Genomic DNA, 23,544 nt, shown 5'->3' with positions numbered 1-23,544 from the left:
GAGGTCAGGAAGGCTGCTGGGAAGCTGAGGAAAGACTTAGTTAAAATTGCTGTGAACTTTACTTCTGGCCTCAACAGCCGACTGGGCCACCCTCATACTGGATATATGGGAAGGCCTGGGTACTGTCCAGCTACAAAGCTTTAATCATACTCCCAGTGAGAAGAGATGCTGGGCTGGGTATTGTCCTAGAACCTGGGAGCTTTTCTCTCATTCTTCTGCAGCATTCAGGTTCTTGTGCAAACAGAAGCTGCACGTCCACCCCTCCCCTCAGTGGCCACTTACCCTCACTTGAAGGTGCAATGGCACTGTCGTCCCACTCCAGATTGGTCGAGGTGACAGAGTTGAAGGAGTTGAGCGACAGGCTGTCTGAGCCATGGATGGAGCTGGGCAGGCGATCCTCGAAGTCCAGCAGATACTGAGGCTTGTAGTAATCGGGCATGTAGGGCGCCAGGTCCAAGTAAGGGGCATCCTAAGAGCAGAGCCACAGAGAAGAGAGTCACTGCATCAGACGCAGCCTTTCCTCTGACAACGCAGCCAGTGCTGACATTATACAACAACAACCCAGGCGGCCGTGTGTAATACAAACAGGACATTAGATGTGCAAACAACCTGGTTACGCATGTTTAATAAACGAAGGGATGAGCAGAGATGACAACATTCCAGTGCCTTGTTTTTCCTTCGCTCTGAAAGCACTAGCCAGCAGCAGGCAAATTGTGTACGGCACTGAGCGAGCCGCCACCACACAGATGTACCATTGCACATCAATCCTGACCCTGCAGGACCCGTTCTTGTTCCACTCCTGGGCTCCCCTACCCAGCTCTGCCAACGCCCCTCAATCCTGACCCCCTTGCTAGCCCGGCCCTTTCCACAGCTCGGTCAGCATGCCTCAGTCCTGCCTTTGCAGCACCCCTGATGTTTGACTCCTGCATGGGGACAAGTGTTGTACGGTAGCTCGTGATGTGACTAAGTTTCTACTGGGGATTGAACTGGTGCCGCTGTTTGGAAGAGTTCTCCCCTGACTGAGAAGGGAGCCTTGCTGGATATAATAAACCTTTGTATGACTTCATTATCCCTCAGGCTGTTATCAAATATTTTGTTTTCATAACTTAGGAGTGACAAAGGGAGCCCTAGGAAATATGTGCCAGAGTTAGATTTAATCACATTTCTATTTCCACACACACATACATGGAACTCTATTTACTGACACTGGCTAACACAATCTCTTTTCTTGGAGCACACAGATGCTGAGGAAACAAGACTGACTTGCTGATCCAGCAGCAGGCCACTTGCGCTGACCAGACACTGGAGGAGGAAGAGGACACCACCAGGAAATTGAACCTGCAGCAGGAAGCAAACCTGTGCCAGCCACAGAGTGGCTGATGGAAATGGATCCAATGGAGAAAGCAAACCAAATGTCACACCTCAAATGGACTTCAGTGAAAGCTTCAGTGTAGCTTCATGTCCGAAGTTCATAACAGAACCCTTCGTAGCCACGGTATTCTAAACGCGTAAGCAGTAAGGCAACAGACAATCTGCCACCATGACCATTTCCTCTCCTCTCTTCCCTCACGCGCCTCCTGTCCTCAGGGCTAGGGTTCTCTGCCCTTTGCTTTAGGATGGGCAGGCAGTCGAGTGGCTGCAGACGCTCAATGCGGCTTAGATAGCAGCACCGCGTGGGAGCATGGGGAACACCCTCCATTCTTTCCTCTCCACCCATGTGCATGATGGGCTTATCTCCTCTAGTTCTACAGTCACTTTTCCCCACAAGTAGGGATTTTGGAACCTACATGTTTGGGTCCTAGAAACCCCCAACCTGGAAATCCCTTGCGGACTCACTTCCATTGGTCTTTTACTACATGAGATCCACCTTCACTGCCTGCAAGGCCCTATGTCAACTCATCCCCATCAGCATCTCTCCTCTCACTCCCTCCCCGAATTCAATCTCCACCTCCCCGCTTCGTTTCCTTCTCCCACTCGCTGTGCCTTCTCCCATGCTGCCCTCATGCTCGTCTTTGTCTGTCACGCCACTGCCTTCAAAGCCCTCCCTCCAGGAATCATTCCCCCACCTTCTCCTAGCCAGTGACCCTTTCTTGAATGGCTGAAAGCATCTTGTCCCATCTCTCTGGGGTTGGGAGCTCCATAGGCAGGGAATGTTGTTTCACTGAGGCTCTAAAGCAGGGTTGGGCAAACTTTTTGGCCCAAGGGCCACATCAGGGTTGCGAAACTATATGGAGGGCTGGGTAGGGAAGGCTGTGCCTCCCCAAACAGCCTGGCCCCTCCCCCTATCCGCCCCCTCCCACTCTCCACCCCGACCGCCCCCCTCAGAACCTCCTACCCATCCAACCCCCCTGCTCCTTGTCCTCTAACTGCTCACTCTGGGATCTCCCGCCCCCCGGGACCCCACCCCCTATCCAAACCCCTGTTCCCCATCCCCTGACTGCCCCCCCATCCCTCCCCAGAACCTCCGCCCCATCCAACCCCCCCCTGCTCCCTGTCCCTTGACTGCCCCCCGGGACTCCCTGCCCCTTATCCAACCCCCCTCTCTCCACGCCCGCTTACCATGCTGGAGCCAGCCACGCCGCTGCGCTGCCCGGCAGAAGTGGCGGGCCAGAGTGCTGGTGGCAAAGCGAGCTGAGGCTGCAGGGGAGGGGGGTAGCAGAGGAGGGGCTAGGGGCGAGCCTCCCCATCTGGAAGCTCAAGGGCCAGGCAGGACGGTCCCGCAGGCTGGATATGGCCCACAGGGCAGTAGTTTGCCCACCTCTGCTCTAAAGCAATGTGTATATTATGGTGCAAGGCAAGTGATTTATAAGTAGTCTTTGCCAGAGCTTGGCAAAAATTTCCCTCAGTAGAAGCACCGTTTTCTTTCCCGACATGACAGCCCGCTGCTGCCTTCTCTCGGCCGTGCCCGGGGCAGAGTTTATTAAATATTAAGCTGGCCCAAGCTTCAAATGGTGTATGGGGTTTTCCTGCTCTACAGCCTTTCTATCCAGCAGTGAAGCCAGTGAAACAAGACAGTAATTCTCACCAGATCCAAGTCAAAGCGAATGAATTCCAGCCCAGATACCAGCGTCAGGAACAAGGTCAGGTGATCGTGACTGCAGACCAGGGCATTCCTGTGACAGATAAATTATAAGAACGTTCAGCTTTGGCATGGAGACAAAACAGTTGCGAGTGCCCTCATCAAGCTTATGACCTTACAAATCAAAACACATTCTCCACCCATCTGGTTTCCAGGACATGACCCTGAACTACAGAGTAAACAACCTTACACTCAGACAGCTGAAGTGGGATCGCATTGGTTTTAGCACGTCAAGGTTTCTCTTTGGTATCAGTGTTCGAGGCTAACCAGGGTTGAATGGCTGGGAAGGCAGCATACTTCTCTTGCAGGCTCAAGGCTCAGGAGAGCCAGCAGGCTGCACCTCCTTGAGACATTTGCCCCTTCCTGAGTTAAGATCAGCCTTCGGGGCATGCTGTAACCATCTGTCCTCCAGATGAAAGAGGCAGATAGGGAGTCTCCTTGAAAACCCTGAGGATCAAGAGACATCTACTAGACTTGCAGTGAGGGCATCAAATTAGCCAAGAAACTGGTGAGCTTTCTTCTTTAAATGTACAGCCCACATGCTTACCAAATTCATCGCAAGCATTGGTCAAGTGGCAGGCCCTCTAGCGCCCCTCACTGCAAAATAAAAACAGTTATGGTCTCTTTTGAACGTCTATGGGGGGGGCGGCAGGGGAAGAGCGGGTCAAAGTCATTCAAGACAGAGAGAAGCAAAGTACAGTAACACAAAGCAGGAGGTGCCTGTAGTAGCCAATACATTTGTGAACACATACAGAGAGGCTGCCATGATCATAAACTAGGTGATAAGTGCTATGGGTAAAATGTTCAAAGGGGCCTGAGTGACTTCGGAGCCTAAGTCTGATTTTCAAAAGCGATTTAGTCCCTTGGGAGTCTCATTGAAAATCAGTGGGATTTCACCTCTTAAGGTCACTTATGCATCTTTTAAAATGTTACCAAATGTCAATAAAGGACGTAAGAAAATGTGCCTTATCGCTGCCTTACTGGGCTCTGTCTAGTTTATTAAAGACAATCATGTTCCAGCAGACTCCATAGTCTTGTTGATGTTTAGAAGGATGAGTTGGCCATGACAAGCAAGTGCCCTGCAGCCACACGCCACCATCCATGAGTGAGAGACTGGCTCCATGCAGCTGAAACTCTGTGAGTGGGCCCACCGGATAGCTCCAGGCAGGGCTACAGACACATTTACACAGAGCAGTCACACCTTCCTCTTTGCCTGGGACATCACAGCACCAGCATGCTGTCTGCAGCACTAGCCAATCCAGCGCCCGCACAACTGGCCAAGCCTCTCCCTAGAAAGGCAGTTGTAAGCACTCAGCATTTCCAAAGACATTGGGGGGAGGGAGTGGACCCTGATTTGCTGCAAGTTTGTTTCTAGAAAAATGGAGATTAGCTTCCTAAAAGAAAAATGTAACCAGCAGCGGAGCCCAAGAGACAGCTGGCAGGGCTGAGAGGACTGTGCTACTCACTTGACATAGTACTTATGCAGCAGACTTAGATTCTCCTGAAACAGCCTTAAATAGCTCTCCAACGAGTTCTCATTGAGGGCCAGGTATAGCCAAGCTCGACCTGAAACAAGCAACAAAGGTTATTTATCAGCAGACCCTGCTTTCCAGAGCTGGGCAAATACTGGGAGGGGGGGGGAAAAAAAGACCTACAAATATTTTAAACCAGTTTGCTGAGGCTGTTCAAGCCCCATCTGCATTCATATGCCATGAATAGTCTAGTGAATCAGTTCGCTGGCAGGAATGTTATTGGACACCGGAATTTTAAGAAACTAGTAGCAGGAAATTAATTTCAGATTCATGATCATGAGTGTTTGCAGCGGAAGCCACAATCTAAAGAGCTGTGCGCAACCAATCACAAAACAGACACAATTCCATGTGCCCTACAAGTGCAATCAAAAGCTAAACCAGCTGTTATTTCAAATCGTGAATAATTACAATGAATGGCTCAGGCAGGATTAACAGACCAAGAATCACCCCCTAAATCATTTCAAATAATGAGCAGGATACTAGACAATCAGGAGCTGCTGGAGGACAATGTGTGAGCGGAAAGAGAGGTGAATTTCACTGAAGGATGATGAATGCGCTCAGCTCTACTCTCATCTCACCGGGGTAGGGAGGAAGTGGGGGGAAGAGAGTAGAGATAAGCTGGTAGAACAGTGGGGCTCTCGACAGCACTCCTGCTCAAAGCTGGCCTTGATGTGAAAAAGGTCCCACGCACTTTTAATAATGGGCAAAGAACATCTGCACATTTCACATCACATTTCCTCTGTCTGTCTCAAAGGAAAAGGAACTTCAGTACCTGTGGCAGTTACACAGTAACCTTCCGGACAGAACGGGAGGAGCCCATACAGATCACCTAGGGCCATCCTGCCAAAATCTCTCCCACAAGCCAATTCCACTGCCTGGCTGGTTGGTATGTTTCATAGATGCACTAGAATCACATCCAGACCTTTGATTCAGAAAAGCCTGGCTATGAGATCTGTGTGCAAACCCCAAAAGGGGACAACTGGGAGACGTCAGATAAGACACTTTATTGCCATGCCCAGCACAGGTTTCCAGTGCTGGTGCTGTCCAAATCCTGCATTTGGATACTTCAATCTGTATTTGCATGTTTCAACCAGGTCTTAGGGCCCAAGTGATCTATGGGCTTTTATGCCCAGATCTGAGCATCCAAATGGGAGATTGGGGCATTCCACTAACATCTGGTAACTGGGCTTGCAGCATTTCTTATTAAAATGGTCTCATTCCAGGTCATCTATGCACCTCTGTAACAAACAGCCTGTGCTACCTATGGTCACCACACAATGACTCCCTACTTCCTGGTCTGGACAAGGCAAACATGGAGGAGACTGCTGACTGTACTACAGGGCCAGCTTCAGAGATCGCACGTGTGACTACTACTTCACGGACTTCCTGCATACGCCAGGTGTGAACACAGACCAGAATCTCAAACTTACAGCAATTAAAACCAACTCAGATCTCACGCCAGCTTTCCTAGAACTGAGACTTGCCTGCTGAGAGAGCTGCCCTAGAAGGCGAAGAATAAAATACTCACTGCGCCCCAAATTGGTGGCCACATGTTGCAGGACTTCTATCTGCTTGATGGCTTCCCTGCGGGTGAAGTGAACGACCAGCACCCAGTAGCCTGAAGAGAGGTCTTGCAGCCTGGGGGAATGGAAACGGCAAGGATAGTTAAGGAAAGAATTCATTGCTTTCAGACCCTGAAGCAAAGAAGTTATTGCCTAGAAAGAGTGGAGGGAGGGATGCGCTCTCCATAGTCCATATTGGAAACCACCCATCCTTGAATGTCATCACAAGAGCACCACTCATGGTGTCTCAGCATCAGGCTGGGATAGGATGAGCTACAGAGGGTTTCCTAACTGGGACGACTTTTTCAAAACCCAAGCACCTGGTTCTGAATAAAAAACAGAGAGGAGAAGGGGAGGAAATTCAGAGAGGTGGGAGGAGGAGAGGACCCTTCAAATGGTGAGGGAAAGACAAAAGAAGAAAGAGATTGAAAAGGTGGAAACAAGAATTGGGGCCCTAATCTTGGTGCCCTGCAGTATTTTTTTCCAGCTAGGATGACCTTGACACCAGAGTTTAGAAGCAGGTAGCCAAAATATGCATCTGGGGATCCCACTAGGATACTGCACAATGAAATCATTTGTTCCCCTTCCTGAACACCCCATCCCGTCTTCAAGCCCAGCTCTGTAACTTGGGTGGGGCACAGGTTGGCCGAGCACACCGTCCCACAGCCTGGTAGATCTTACCCATAAAGCAGAGCATGGTCCAGGTGCTCACATAGCCGCTGCAGGACTTTGTCATGATTCCTAATTGCTGGGGTCTCATCCTCACAGGCTGCAAAGTAACTCTGCAACTGAAAATAGAAGAGACAGTGTCAGCTACCGAGCAGGGGAATAGCCCTCCAAGTTTCAGTCAATTACATTACAATTTCTAGGGCCATATTCATACATTCCTTCAGCGACCCACCCTGATGTAAGGAAACCCTAAGCCCTTAACTCACCCATATGCAGCTTCAGGGCCACATTCAGTCCTGGGGTAAACAAGTGCAATTCCATCAGACTTCACTGAGATTGCATCCACCTATCTCCTCGCAGCCTTATTGCCCTACCATACAGACATCATAACGGACTGTAAGCCTGTCCTTCGGCCTGTGCCATGGCTTGCTGAGCACATTGAAAAGCTCGCCAGCTTGCACCCATGTGTACATGTTTGGCAGGTGATTTTCCAAGAAGCAGAGACACGTGGCACAGGTCAGCCAGCAGGGCTGTGCTTTTAAAGGGAAGGAGATTTCTGAGCAGGATTAATGTTTCTTTGTGATCATTTCATGTTTCCAGCATGCATTTGTGTCTAAATATTTATTCCTTATGCTTTGGATACGAGCCATTCGCTTCGGTACTTTGAGAGTCATCAGTGCTTGGAAACACAGGCCAGTCTTGACCCATTGTTAATGGGAAGTACTGAACAAACAGCCTGATTTTAGAGGTGGCACTATGACCTCCCCATGCCTCTGGATCCAGCCAGGGAAGGGCACAGCTGTCTGGACCTCATCTACCATTCCAAACAAGCATATTATTACTGCCCCAACAAGCCGCTGTCCCAGTTTCGACCTGCCATGCAGACTTTGGACTACACTGAACAGCATCTGAACAAACCAAGGATGACGTGGCTACAAGCTGAAAATCAAAGACTCCGCTTCCTGTGACTGCGGTGAGAACATCCGAACCATCAAACACATCATCATGCAGTGCCTCAAATATGGATTCAAAGCTGAACTGGATGTTAACCACCATGTCACAAAGGAGGCCTTGAAATGGCTTGTGGCCTCTATAGCACGTTGCTCTGCAGACACCACACGCACGCATGAGCGAGAGATGGCAACAATTTTCACTGGATTCACAACAGCTGCACTGACACTAGTGAGACAGGCACCTCACTGGGTGAGGATGTCATGTCTCTGTTGGTCAGTGCTGAAGTCCCCTCTGCTTTTCTGCCCGGGCAGTCACTATAGAAACCAGGTTATCACTGGTGTGAGGAGAGCTCAGCACCGGCCAAAGTCAGCGTGAGGAACACTGATGTGCAGGCAATGGTTCTCACAGCCAGGCATGTGCTAGAAAACAAACGTTCATCATTCAATAGGACAACTGCTCAAACGCAACATGAGCTCTCCCCATGCACATCTCTAAAGGGTAATGACACATCAATCCAATTCTAGCTGGGCTTTTTGGATAGGGTGCAGGACAGGGAGTTCAGTTCCTGGCTCTGACTGACTTACTGGGGGACCACTGGCAAATCACCACCTCAATTTCCCCATCTATAAAATGGGGGTAATACCCACAGAGAGGCTGGAGTTTAATTCATTAATGTTTGTGACGCAAGTAGGGCCCCCCAGGTTACAGGCACTAGAGAAGAGCAGAGTATTCCTATTATTACACAGATGCAACGAGATGGTCATGCATCTTTGTAATAAATAAAGTGTAACTAATTGGTTGTACTAGGCCTCAGACTGACCTACATGCCTAAAGAATGGTCTTGTGACTTTGGCAGGAGCCAGGAGATCTGGGTTCTATCCCCAGCTTTGTCACTGACTCACTGTGCAACTTTGGCTGAGTTATTTTGCCCCAGTTTCCCCATCTACAAAACAAGGGTGGCGATCCTGTCTTGCCACCCAGGACGGTAATGAGACTTCAGTTTTTAAGGTCTGTAAAGTGCTCGGAGATCCTCCACACCGAATGTGCTAGACAGGCAAAGCACAGAATCGGATTCTTGAGGCTGGCTCTGCACTGACAGGTTTCAAAAGGCAGGCTGTGTCTCCGGGTAGCTGCCAGGCTCATTTGCACTGCTCCCACAATGCCTCCATTCAGGACAACCTGGTTAGTCACAGAACTGCCATGGGCTTGTGAAAGAAAGAGACTCAGCGGCCATGGCCTGGTTTAAATGCCCAGCTCCAGTTCAGTCTGCCCACATGAACAGTCGGATGGGTTCTACGTAAGCTTTTAACAGAGCAAAGATTATCCTGTCATTTCTCAGCAACAGCAGCTGTTCTTGCAGATGTAAGCACCTCGCTAAAGAATGGCTCTGAAACACACGTAGGAGGCTGCTCAGTGTATTCTCCAAAACCTAGCAGCAGGTCTGAGTCGCAAAGCTCAGCTGTAGTCCTTTCGCGTGCCTGGATCTAAGGTGTTGCTTTTGGCCCATCTCTACCCCAATCTTCACATACATTAAACGCTATCACCTCTGGTAATCATGTGGGCAACAGAATACGCCCTTTGAAACTCAGCAAGCACTACAGAGAAGCATTAGTAAACCACAGTTTAATAAGTCACACCTAGATCTAGCTCAGAGATGTGCAGCAACTTGTTTCCAAGAGCACCTTGAAGCACTGGGAGGAACAAAATAATCCACAGAAGCATGCGCTCATTTCAGAGAAATGCAACTCAACATGTTACTCAACCGTCATGCTGCTGGACATCTCTGCACTGGAGTTAAAAGATATGTTGGGGGTTCCATTAGACACACAGGTTTTCCAGGGGATTTAGAAACCAAATCATTCATGCATGGCTCACAGTTTACAAAAATCAAGGGTTCTGGATGCTATTCCTGGCTCTGCCACAGACTCACTATCTGCCCTTGGACAAGTCCCCTTCCCACTCTGTGTCTCAGTTTCCCAATGTGTAAAATGGAGTATCATCAGGAGTGTCGTGATTCACAGTTATAAAAGGCATTTTGAGGTTACCAGATGAAAGGAACTAGACAAGAACATTATTATTGGCTATCAACACTTTTTACTACATCAAATCCAGTTGAGCTACATTTGGATAATCATACTGGATCTAAATGACCAGTGGATCAGATAGGATATCAGTGTAAACAGGGAAGAGCCAAGACAATTAAAGCTAGGGCTGTTCCTAGATATTGCAACACACATTATGTACTTTAAGATTAGACAGGGATCAGAGACCTCACCAATGTGAAAGAATCACAGGAGGAGATTAAGGACAGAGAGAGGCAGGCACGCTTTCCTTACTACTATTGGCTTAAGTCAGACACTTGTCTTTGATATTGATAAAGGGCTCTGGTAGGGAGGATCGGAACTGCACACATTCCCCCATGGTGTGTGAGGACTACAGATTGTTGCTGATAAATATCACCTCACTGGACTGCTCTCTGACAGTGTTGCATAATTGGGCTTATAAAACAAGAGCCTTCACCATCAGCCCCAGGGTTCCATTAGGATCAGATTTCACGGTCTGAAAATGGATCTTTAGTTTTTCTCGTTGCACTTATGCTCAGCCCAGCACGTCAGTAAGAAAGGCAGGAAGGCAATTTCACAGGCAGCACTTTCACTGGGATGGGAACGTAGATTATTAGCGAAGAGACTAGGAGAGAGGCTACATCCGCAGAATGGGCCTGCTCCAGCCAGGGAATCCCAGCGGATGGCTCAGTGGGCCCAGACCTTTTACTTCTTGCAATACAGTGTAAAGTTTTTTTTTTTTTGAGCTGTAGCCCACAAAAGCTTATGCTCAAATAAATGTGTTAGTCTCTAAGGTGCCACTAGTACTCCTTTTCTTTTTGAGAGACACTAGAAATCCCCTTAGCTCTAAATCCTCATTCTCTCACACGCTGACTTGCCAGCCTTCTATTTGGGGCCATCTCTAACACATACTCAGGGTTCATTCAGTAGGATTACTGATTACCTTCTAATCTTAGTCATATGCCTCACATTAACTACTCCTATATAATATAGGTGGAATGGTAGTGAGGAACCATGTGATTTGCACAATGTGATCCTGAACTAGGCTTCTAGGGAATGAGGGAAATGATCTAATAGGCCTTGATCACCTCTAATTCTTATGACCTCAGACTCCCACCAGCGTGATTTCTATGTAACAAATGAAGGAATCACATGCTTAACAGGTGTTTGCAGTCACCTTTTCCAACTCTGAACTATATCAGACCAGACCCTGAAGTGTTGCCAGAGAAGAGGGACCCTGAAGAATTAAAGTGAGGTCTCCCTGTTTAGCTTGGCTAGGAAGCCGACGACTGGAATTAAGAAGGCGTGATTGGTCATGCTTTGGGCCTGCAAAATCAAGTGCAACAAATGGCAAGTGTTGTTTCTTCTACCCAAGCAGAAGAGCACTGGAGACTATCTAATGTCATATCTATTAAGAGAGTCCTCCCATGCGGTCTTTGACTGAAGACAAGGAGCTTTCATATTCTGAGCATACTGGCCTTGGCCAGACAATTCATTGTGAATTGAACTGACATTCTTTCCCGCTCTGATCCCTGTTTCAAGACCAATGTTAGTAGTTTTGAGTTAATAATGAACACTAAAAACCACAGTTGGATTATCATCTTTTCTCTACCCCCAGCTTCAATGCCAGTGTGATTTTAACCGTTAGTCTCTCTATCAGTTCAGAAGACATGCAGAGACAAGGTTTTAAGGGGCCCTCAATGCAGCCTGTTTGCACTCAGAATTTTCTACGTGGACAAAGCCCCTGCATTTCAGACACCAACGACCCTAACGGTGCCACATGAGCACAACAGAGAAGCCAGTTTAGAAGTGCTGACCCTGCTCTTTATGCGATAGCTGTGGTTCACAGCTTTCCAGTGGCCAAAAGCATTTGCTTCTAGCTCTGACAGCTTACAAGACAGCAGACCATAAAACCACATCTGATCCCTCGGGCCCATAGCCCCTTTCCAGCACTGGCCCAGGACTGAATTTTATCTAGTCCCAGCAACAGACCCATCTAATTTTCAGTCCCCTCATTGCCAAGTAGGCCCCTGCTTCACTGTTCTCAGCTGGACAGACAGACACCAGGCTGTTGCTAGTAGCTGTGAAGTGTCAGGCTCAGATCATTAGAGCCAAGCCTTTGGTTGTACGGATTAAGGGACAGGATTCTCTCTAAGTGCTTTTTCTTTTGTGTGTTATTTTAGATGAGGCTTTAAACCTGGTCGGATCTAAAAATGTTACTGGTTTATGGATTAATTAGGAGTTGCTTCCCACTCAGGGCCAAATTCTGCTCTCAGTCAGAGTGGTGTAAATCCAGCCTCACTCAAATAACGCCAGGGAATTAGTACAGACAGACGCTGGGGTAACTGAGCAGAGTAGTGTGTGTGTGGGTGGGGGGGGAGCGGCCTTGACTCTCGACATTGGAAAACCCCCACTGCGCTATAGACTCCCTTACAAATCAGAGCATTCAGGCCCATGTCCCAGGCCCACTTCAGGAGGAGATGGGCTTTTAACCAAGCAGAAGGAGAGAGCAGAAGGAGAAGCAACCAAGGCAGAAGGAGAGAGCCCTGCAGAGCCAGGGGCCCTGTGCAGAACTGATCCCACCCAGGGTACCCTGCCCCCAAGCCGGGGAAAGACCTGCTGTGCCTGGGAGCGCCAGTCCGACCGAGGATGGGAGCGTGAAGCTTGAATCATCTGACCGCACAGCGCCTGTCTGTCTGGCTGCCCGCCTGTCTGCCTGCCCATCCGCCTGCCCGCCCGCTTGTCTGCCCGCCCGCCCACCTGCCTTCCTGCCCGCCCGCCTGCCCAAATGGAAACTCTGAGAGGCAGGGACTCTGTGCTCTCAACTGAGCGGGGCACCGTGTGAGCTCTCCGCAATCATTCATAAAGCCACTGGTGTGGTTCTCAGACTATTCCCAGGCTCTATCCCAGGTGGAATCAGATGCTTTCTGGTGCAGTCGTTCTCTTTGTTCCTTCCAAGGCAGCGAGTTCTCCAGGCAGGCCTGGCTCCACAACTCCACCAGAATTACTCAAGTATAAGGCTGTGCCGCTAAGACATGGATCAAAGCTTTTTAATTCCTTTTAAATGAATCAGGAGGCGCTGCCGGTGACTGTGATCCATCCTGGAGGCTCTGGTCCGTGTTAGGAGGGCAGAGGTGATAAGATGCTATCATCTTTCATGTTTAGAAAAAAAACCATTCAACCCCCTGGAACTTACACCCCACTTCAATCCTTACCCCAGTTTATTCCTCCAAATCTTTTCCCGCCATCCCTCTGCATAAAGCTAATCATATTTTCTCAGCTTTTTGATGGATGAAAATACCCTGGAAGATTATGCTATTAATAGGCAGTTCCAGGGTGGGGGAAGAATGGCATAATATTCAATTATTCCACATCTATGACAGCCATTATCTACAGCCAACGCTTTAACACGCTCCCACAGTGAGGAGGCCTAAGGGCCAGGGATGAAGTCACATTTAAAGGCACAGTCCCATTTAGCAACAGGTGTAAAGCAGGGTGGGTTCTGGAAGAGCCATCTGCTAGGCCCTACAAATTTATCCATGGCAGCTCCTTGCTCTGAGGGAGGTGGTTGCTCAGGGATGGGAGAGGCAGCATGTTACAGAGTTCATTGATTTAGGGAATAAAAGTGTTGGATTCCTGACCAAACAAGTGGTGTAATGGACACATTCCAGTCTGCATCTAAGCCACCTGGAAACTCATCATTATATTGCTAGAAAACAGAATACAGGAGACTCCGCTGTTTCTCCCCATCCTGGGAGGTTCTGCGCACTCCTCACCATCGGGTTTTTCCTCCTTATTTATAAACCATAGAATCATAGATTTTAGGGTCAGAAGGGACCATTATGATCGTCTAGTCTGACCTCCTGCACAATGCAGGCCACAGAATCTCACCCACCAACTCCTGTAACAAACCCCTAACTTATCTCTGAGCGACTGAAGTCCTCAAATCATGGTTTAAAGACTTCAAGGTGCAGAGAATCCTCCAGCAAGTAACCTGTGGCCCACGCTGCAGAGGAAGGCTGTCAGGGTTCCCTCCCCACTCTGGACTCTGGGGTACAGATGTGGGGACCTGCATGAAAGACCCCCTAAGCTTATTTCTACCAGCTTAGGCTCAAAACTTCCCCAAGGCACAAATCCTTCCCTGTCCTTAGATGAGTACTGCTGCCACCACCAAGTGAGTTAGACAAAGATTCAGGAAAAGGACCACTTGGAGTTCCCGTTTCCCCAAAATATTCACCCCAAGCTCCTTCACCCCCTTTCCTGGGGAGGCTTGAGAAGAATCTACCAACCAGATAGGTAACAAGGTGAGCACAGACCAGACCCTTGGGTTTTTAGACACTAAAAACCAATCAGATTCTTAAAAAAACAGAACTTTATTATAAAGAAAAAAAAAGTAAAAGAAGCTCCTCTGTAAAATCAGGATGGAAGGTAATTTTACAGGGTAATAAGATTTAAAACAGAGGATTCCCCTCTGGCAAAACTTCAAAGTCACAAAAAACAGGGATAAACCTCCCTCTTAGCACAGGGAAAATTCACAAGCTAAAACAAAAGATAATCTAACGCATTTCCTTGCTATTACTTACTATTACTGTAATATTAGAGGTATCATTTCAGTAGGAGCTGGATTACTTGCTTGGTCTCTCCCTTTGTCTCCCGAGAGAACACCCACAGAGCACAAAACAAAGCCTCCCCCGCCTCCCCCCAGATTTGAAAGTATCTTCTTTCCCCGTTGGTCCTTCTGGTCAGGTGCCAACAAGGTTAATTGAACTGATTAATCCTTTACAGGTAAAGAAGGGATTTTATGCTACCCTTAGCTGTATGTTTATGACAAAAGCGAAAAACCCCCATGGCCTCTGCCAATCTGCCCTGGAGGAAAATTCCTTCTCGACCCCAAGTATGGCGATCAGCTAAACCCTGAGCATGTGGGTAAGACTCACCAGCCAGACATCCAGGAAAGAATTCTCTGTAGTAACTCAGATCCCACCCCACCTAACATCCCATCACAGTCACAGGCCATTGGGCATATCTACTGCTAATAGTCGAAGATCAATTAATTGCCAAAATTAGGCTATCCCATCATATCATCTCCTCCATAAACTTATCAAGCTTAGTCTTGAAGCCAGATATGTCTTTTGCCCCCACTCCTTACCTTGGAAGGCTGTTCCAGAACTTCACTCCTCTGATGGTTAGAAACCTTCGTCTAATTTCCAGTCTAAACTTCCTGATGGCCAGTTTATAGCCATTTGTTCTTGTGTCCACATTGGTACTGAACTTAAATAATTCTTCTCCCTCCGTGGTATTTATCCCTCTGATATATTTATAGAGAGCAATCAGATCTCCTCTCAGCCTTCTTTTGGTTAGGCTAAACAAGCCAAGCTCCTTGAGTCTTCTTTCATAAGACAGGTTTTCCATTCCTCGGATCATCCTAGTAGCCCTTCTCTGTACCTGTTCCAGTTTGAATTCATCCTTCTTAAACATGGGAGACCAGAACTGCACACAGTATTCCAGGTGAGGTCTCACCAGTGCCTTGTATAACGGTACTAACACCTCCTTATCGCTACTGGAAATACCTCTCCTGATGCATCCCAAGACCGCATTAGCTTTTTTCACGGCCTTATCACATTGGCGGTTCATAGTCATCCTGTGATCAACCAGTACTCCAAAGTCCTTCTCCTCCTCTGTTACTTCCAAGTGATGCGTCCCCAGTTTATAACAGAAATTCTTGTTACTAATCCCTAAATGCATGACCTTGCACTTTTCTCTATTAAATTTCATCCTATTACTATTACTCCAGTTTACAAGGTCATCCAAATCTTCCTGTATGATATCCCGGTCCTTCTCTGTATTGGCAATACCTCCCAGCTTTGTGTCATCCGCAAACTTTATTGGCACAAAAAGCGGGAATGTGCTAAGGTCAGTAATAAAAAGATTAAATAAGATTGGTCCCAAAACCGATCCCTGAGGAACTCCACTGGTAACCTCCTTCCAGCCTGACAGTTCACCTTCCAGCGTGACCTGCTGTAGTCTCCCCTTTAACCAGTTCCTTATCCACCTTTCAGTTTTCATATTGATCCCTATCTTTTCCAATTTAGCTAATAATTCTCCATGTGGAACCGTATCAAATGCCTTACTGAAATTGAGGTAAATTTGATCCACTGCGTTCCCTTTGTCTAAAAAATCTGTTACCTTGTCAAAGAAGGAGATCAGGTTGGTTTGGCATGATCTACCTTTTGTAAAGCCATGTTGTATTTTGTCCCATTTACCATAAACCTCAATGTCCTTAACTACTTTCTCCTTCAAAATTTTTTCCAAGACCTTGCATACTACAGATGTCAAACTAACAGGCCTGTAGTTACCCGGATCGCTTTTTTTTACCTTTCTTATAAATAGGAACTATGCTGGCAATTCTCCAGTCATATGGTACAACCCCTGAGTTTACAGATTGATTAAAAATTCTTGCCAATGGGCTTGCAATTTCATGTGCCAGTTCCTTTAATATTCTTGGATGAAGATTATCCAGGCCCCCTGATTTAGTCCCATTAAGCTGTTTGAGTTTGGCTTCTACCTCGGATGTGGTAATATCTACCTCCATATCCTCATTCCCATTTGTCGTCCTACCATTACCCCTAAGCTCCTCATTAAAGACTGAGGCAAAGTATTTGTTTAAATATTGGGCCATGCCTAGATTATCCTTAACCTCCAACTCCATCCTCAGTGTTAAGCGGTCCCACTTCTTCTTTCTTTGTTTTCTTCTTATTTGTATAAGGCTATAGAACCTTTCACTATTGCTTTTAATTCCCTTTGCAAGGTCTAACTCTACATGGCTTTTGGCCTTTCTCACTTTATCCCTACACGTTCTGACCTCAGTAAGGTAGCTTTCCTTGCTAATCCCTCCCATCTTCCACTCCTTGTAGGCTTTCTGCTTTTTCTTAATCACCTCTCTGAGATGCTTGCTCATCCAGCTTGGTCTACAACTCCTGCCTATGAGTTTTTTCCCTTTTCTTGGGATGCAGGCTTTTGATAGTTTCTGCAACTTTGACTTGAAGTAATTCCAGGCCTCCTCCGCCTTTAGAGCCACAAGTTTTTCAGTCCAATCCACTTCCGTAACTAATTTCCTTAATTTTTTAAAGTTAGCCTTTTTGAATCAAAAACCCTAGTCACAGATCTATTTTTGTTTATCCTTCCATTTAGTTTGAACTGAATTAGCTCATGATTGCGCGAACCAAGGTTGTCCCCTACATCCATTTCTTCTATGAGGTCCTCACTACTCACCAAAACCAAATCTAAAATGGCATCCCCTCTTGTCGGTTCAGCAACTACTTGGACACATCCAGGAAAATCTGAGCCCTATTATTATTACTAGCACTTGTCCTCCAGTCTATATGAGGGAAGTTAAACTCTCCCATGATCACACAATTCCCATTAGTATTTACTTCATTAAAAAGGTCTCTATCCATATTCAGATCGGATCCCAGCGGTCTATAGCACACCCCAAGCACTATCCCAGGGCAGGCTCTAGTAGTTTCTTCCCCAGTGTGATTTTTGCCCAGACAGAATGGACATTTGCTACATTTGCTCCATTAAATGGACATTTGCTCCCTTTACCAAAGTGGCTTCCCTTCACCATGTACACTACAATAGTAATAACACATCACTCCTACAGAGTATTGGACTTTTGCTGCACAGGCTTTAGGGAATATACCATCCTGCAATGTACAAGCATTTCTCCATTTTAGAGATGAGGAATTGAGACACAAGGAGGTTAAGTGCCTGCCACAGAGTAAGTTGGTGCCAGACCCATTATTGGAGAGCAGAAGTTCGTGGCTCATCCCAACTACGTACAATTCGTGCAACACAGGGGAGCTGGAGTAGAATCCAAGGAGTCCCGATCGGTCTCCTTCTAGGACGTTTAACAGGTTGGACACTAACATATGTCCCTCCAGGGCTGACATGCTTATTCGCAGCTCTGCCATTGACTGGAGAAAGCGGAAGGTGCAGATGCTGAGGAAACCGGAAAAGCAGGCTCTCTGCTGATTTATCATATGATTCTGCAGCCAACCGTGAGTCAGAGGACATACAAGCTGATGGAAATCAACATCGCTCCACTGAAATCAACAAAGCTTTGCTGATTTACCCCAGCAGAGGATCTTACTCATGATTTTTTGTTTTGTTATATATGTAACTTAGTGCTTCTCTCCCAGGGCTGTCACAAGGTATAATGAAGCTAGCAATGCTTGTAACGTGCTTTGAAATCACCAGCAGAGAGTTCTATACTATGGCAATGATGATCTGTCTCTCACCTTTGTCAGGAATTTGTCTTCCCTTGCCCATCTCACCTCACCTGCCCGTCTTGCAATGAGCCTCTATATGCACACCCAGCACTGGAAAGTCACGATCGTTTATTATCCTTGCTTGAAAGCTCCTGAACACTTCACTGTCCAGACTATGGAAATTTCCCATTTCAGGGAACGAATCCAGGCCTCAACAGCAAATGGCTGAACTATTTTAAGCATTTCCTCATTTTCTTCCCCTCCTTCCCCAATTGTTTCAATTTCCATCCCCGTTCTTCCTTTGCACAGCTAGAAACGAGCTAACACCATTCGTAGCTTACAGCCTGCTTGAGACTCTCCACCATTGCTACTTTTATGGAGCTGGAGAGCAGTCCCAAGAGCTCAACCTTTTGTTATGTAAGGAACTGCATCACACCATCCTGCTGCTTGTAAACAGTCAGCAAATCCCAGGATTAGATCACCTCCTCTGCCTCGGAACTGTGATGGTCATCGAGCATTTTTCATCCAGATTTCTACACATCTCCAAGGAGCGTCTGCAGCACTTCCCACTAGGGGAAGTAACGTCAGCAGAAACAGAAGCTTCACAACATGCTGCCTGCATTCTTTAAGATCCTCTGACACAGGGCATCGGCATTTTCTTTAGCAGCACTGAGGAGGAACCTGTCTTCTGAACCACAGTGCCAGAGGTGCCAGCGCATGGTCCACTGGCAACACCTCAAAACAGTGTTGGACATTCTGGTGCTCCTATGGGCAGCGTGCAGTAAGTCAGCAAGACAATCTCTATTTGAGCCCTGACACTGGGTGCCTGAAGAGTCTTTGATGAGCAGGATTCCTAATGCAGCCTTCCCTTCCTTATCTGTCAGACTGCCTTGAAAGCTAGCACTCCTCAACTGCACTCAGCACACAAGGGGCAGACAACCAAGGGGTCCCTTGCATCCTAGTATTGGTGACAAAATGAATGGTCACAAACATATACGTGTGATATTTATCTGAGAAAAATAAATCTCGGTACAGGGGGTGTAGCCCTGCACTGTACACGTTCCCTATGGTGCAAAGCCCTGCTTTGCTACTGTTCTGCCGCACCCATATCCCATCTGCAGCGATGTCCAGGGCGAGTCTAGTGCAAATACATGTGCATGCAATGAGTCTTTCCTCTGTAATATCAGGAGCTGGGCGATGCACTTGTGTGACTTGTTTTTGCTGAAGGTCTCGTGGTCATGTGATGGCACCCAGCCCCGTGAACGTGGGGCGCCTGTACACAGCAGACATGCACACACAGTGATTCCTCCGAAGACTGACTCAGGGCTTCTGAATCACACCATTTTAATTAGGATCTGCTGGGCTGTTAGAAGTGGGGATGTAACCCAAACTTCGCACACCAAAACTCCACACCAAACAGAGCCAGCAGGAGACCCTCAAGAACGTGCTTCTGGGATTAATAATGGGGAACTGCAAGAAGTGGTCATGACTGCTGTGGATCAATGGACACAGAACTATGCAACTGAATTATGGGGACATGGATACATCAAGGGATGGGTGACACGCCCAACCCCCAAGAACAGTAGTTCTCAAACTTTTGTACTGGTGACCTCTTTCACATAACAAGCCTCTGAGTGGACCCTCCCCCATAAATTTAAAACACTTTTTAATATATTTAACACCATTACAAATGCTGGAGGCAAAGCGGGGTTTGGGGTGGAGGCTGACAGCTTGCGACCCCCAGTGTAATAACCTCGCGACCCCCTGAGGGGTCCTGACCCCCAGTTTGAGAACCCCTGCCCAAGAAGAACACACCTGCTCGGTGTTAGACATTAGTGGAACCTGGATCTTGAAGAAACAGAGTGTAACATCCCCTCTTTCAAAAACCTGATGACTCGGCCTCCATTCCTGACACCTCTTCCAGCGCGCAGCGTAGGGCAGAATCCATCAGAGCTGCCGCTGCAGAGATGGTCACCAGATTACTACTTGCGTACAGCTATCGTGTGCATGCCACTTCCCAGGGATGCCAGATTCCTTTCCCCAAAAGTTTACAAACTATCTACGCCTATCATCAAAGGGATGCGATACTATCCTGCCACCCTTGGGGACTGATTGCAAAGCCCACAACAGTTCCAGGCCACGCCAAGCTGAAGTGGGCATCCAGTGACTAAACTAGTGCCCTCCACACGGCAGAATAAAGTGCTACCACTATGCAATGGATGGGAGACAGTATATATTATACACAAAAAAGCCATCAAACAGACTTATCAGTGAAGCACAGCCATTGGGCTTGGTGCTACACAAGGCACAAAGGCAGACGTGGCCACGGCTCCACAGGGCTTCCAGCCTAAATGAAGAGACAAGACAGTACATGCCTAGCTCAGGTGGGTCAATACTAGTGAGCCTGGTAGAAGCACTGGGTTTTAAGGGGGGCACTAGGGACAGTGGGTTAGAGGAGGAAGCACCCCGAGTCAGAGACACCATGGAAAGTGGCCTGAAAAGGGGAGTGGGAAAAGGATGAGAAGGAAGCTGTTTGGCTGCAAGCTTGAATGAATGAAGGCACCGAAGGGTAGTAAGAAAGGAAACCAAAGACATAGCCAAAGGTGGAATTTAGCAGAACCTTGAAGGGGACGATGGGAAGCTTGGATATAATTTGGAAAGCATGGGGGAGCCTGTTGAGGGAAAGGATGTGGTAGGATCAAGGAAGGTGGGGTGAGACAGGATTTTAGCTGAAACTCATGGTACCCAACCCATGGTAGTACAGACTAACCTCTGGAGGTCATCTCTAGTTTGGGATTGTGATCTAGTTATTATATAGCTCATGGCCACACTGATTAGGGGAAACCAAGCTAGTGACAAACCTTTAAAGCTAGTTTTGGCTAACACAGGTTGAAATGTGGATGCTCTAATCAGATAATGAAATGGTTGGGCATGGCTCGAGACTAGCTGAAAATTATCCAGAGACAGCCTGGGGTGGAAAATTTTCATTATAAGCACCCATCCCTGATTCTGTAACTGCGCTAACAAAATGATCATCAAGGTGTCTCCAAACACCTGCCCATATACCTGGTAAAAACACAAACAGAACAACCCCAACAACTCTGTACCATCCCTGTGTAACCACACTACAGCAATCCAGCCCCAAGTATTTGCACTTAATAATACCACACCTGTAACCTGTACACTTATTGCTTGCAGGTCTTCAGCAACGTGCTCAGTTCTGTACAAGACGCATAGTATTGCTCACCCCTGCTTTAAAGAGCTCTGTGCATTTTATATGTCCTGTTGAGCTGCCTCCTGCAAATATCGTTATAAAGCACAAATGAACAATTGAAAACAAACCTCTCTCAGTCTAATTAGTCATTTGGCCAAAAGAAACTGTTTGGAGTGTGGTGATCAAATACTCCTTCACACGTGACTCTCCTGTGAAGTAATTTCCTGCCTGTGGCTGTGGGCTGAGCTGGTAACTTAAATATAGACACTAGCAGTTGGACAAGGAGGAAGGCCGGGAAGCTTTGACAATGTGGTAGCATTTCCTTCAACGATATTATTCTAATGGCCTTTCCACTTAGCCACCTCTCTCCTCCCCACACGCGCTCGTAAGTTCAGTTCATCATTCCCTGGGTTCACTCAACTGCAGATGCTGGGATTAACCCAGTAACTTCAGCTCTGATAGCATGATAAGCAAAGCCAACGCAGGAGATGGAGCAGGACGTCACTCCATTCAGAATGTGGCTCAAATGAGCTCTGAGCCAAAGCTATCTATAGACCTTCCGCTGGACAAACTAAATGTGTCCACATCCAAAAGGCATCCCTGCAATTACCAGCTGGGTGTTTCTAAGTTTCACAAGCGATGGGACACAGCGTGATCTGAACAGAGTCGGATCGATGTCATTGCGACACTTACGAACAAAAACAATTCCACCTGCCAGCCAGGCAAGGAGGCGGACAGAAACTCTAAATAAAACTCCTCAAGATTCCAAATAATTATAGGGATGTAAATTTAGATCTGTTTGTAAACAAAGAACAGTAGAAATGTTTGTCCAATGGGGAATAGGGGACTTTTTTGAATAAACAGGGTTGCAGAAGAGATGGGACATACATAACCCAATTTCAGAGAAGAGGGGAGCTAATGTCACTGAAAATCATTTTTCATTTACCAGCCAAGAATTGAGCTGAGGCTTGTGCATTCCTTCTGCAATCACCAATGCCAGATTCAACACGACACCTAGAACAGGGCAGGATGGGACATTCCTTACACTGCTTTATAGTAACTTCACCAACTCTTGAAAAACAAATTGACTTTTGAACTCAAGTCTTGGTGGGTGGGAAGCTTTTCAATCCACTTTTTTACTGCTCTTCTACTACAGAGCAAAAATTGAGTAGAATGGAAGAGGCCCTCTTCCCACTACCCCCACTCCTTTGGCAGGATAACTCGTGGATAAAGCATAGCATTTCTGTTTACTCCATGCTGAGGACTGGTTTTGATATGTCACTTCATTTCGATGTCTTTGGAGGACAGGCTCCTCAAGAGAGATCATATCCTAGAGCACGCTGGAGAAAGTTTTAAAGGCCTATGGGAAAACCAAATGGGCCATGTGGTGAGATCAGAGGGAGTTGAAATGCTGGATGTCCAGCTATAAAGATTGCTCCTCCTCTGCAACTTCTGGCCTTGGCTACAAGGTTAGCTTCGGTGCTGCCCCCATCTCCGAAGTCTGGAATGTAGATGTTAAAGGCTGCAAAACAGAACATGGACTCACGGCATCGAAAGCTGGATGCAGTGCAGCAAGCCTTTGCTCAAATGGAGAAGTAAGAAAAGATTGTGGGCTGTGCTCACTACTTCAAGAACACAATGGCAAGTTTGTAGAAAGTCCCTTCAGGACTGGGAGACACAGAAACTGCTGTAATGAAAAGTAACTAAAGCCCTTCTGAGGACTGATCAGCCGCGTAGCTGCGGGGGAGAGGGAACAGCAGGGGAAGGGCCGGGGTGAGCCTTCCGGGCCAGGAGCTCAGGGGCCAGGCAGGACGGTCCCATGGGCTGTAGTTTGCCCACCTCTGGTACTGAGAATGGATAATACAGAAGCAGGCAAGGATCAATGGATATTTTTTGCTTTCCTAATTTCTGAAATATTGGTGCCAAAGTACTCCACAAAAGGCATGTACCTGTCCTTAGCGTCAATGCCATCTATTCCTGAGACAGACTGACATATAAACCACTGATGCTTATGAGAGAAGGTTTTGCACCTCTCCCAGGAGAAAACAGATGATGAATAAATGCCAGGCCTTGGGACAGTTCCAGATGGCACTGCAACTTTGGTCAAGCCTGGAAGGAGTTTAAGGGGTTAAAAAGTTCCAGGAACCCCCGTGAGATAGGTAAATACTATCCCTATTTCACATACGTATTAACTGAGGTTC

General features: G+C 47.3%; 1 protein-coding gene across 4 annotated transcripts in view; it reads right to left on the bottom strand.

The window, feature by feature from the left end:
* Window positions 1-23,544, bottom strand: part of PLEKHM2 (pleckstrin homology and RUN domain containing M2) — a 67,574-nt gene that overhangs the window by 30,791 nt on the left and 13,239 nt on the right. For all 4 annotated transcript variants that reach the window (XM_074975097.1, XM_074975098.1, XM_074975099.1 and 1 more), the window contains exons 2-6: window positions 6,855-6,961; window positions 6,140-6,249; window positions 4,546-4,645; window positions 3,026-3,113; window positions 283-469 (exon numbers count right to left, since the gene is read on the bottom strand). In XM_074975097.1, coding sequence (XP_074831198.1) covers window positions 283-469; window positions 3,026-3,113; window positions 4,546-4,645; window positions 6,140-6,249; window positions 6,855-6,961 — 592 coding nt within the window. The remainder of the gene's footprint in view (window positions 1-282; window positions 470-3,025; window positions 3,114-4,545; window positions 4,646-6,139; window positions 6,250-6,854; window positions 6,962-23,544) is intronic.

Source organism: Natator depressus, chromosome 18, assembly GCF_965152275.1.
Source record: "Natator depressus isolate rNatDep1 chromosome 18, rNatDep2.hap1, whole genome shotgun sequence".
NCBI classification, from domain to species: Eukaryota; Metazoa; Chordata; order Testudines; family Cheloniidae; genus Natator; species Natator depressus.
Note: the sequence above shows the minus strand (reverse complement) of the source record. Positions and strands in the feature narration are given on the sequence as shown.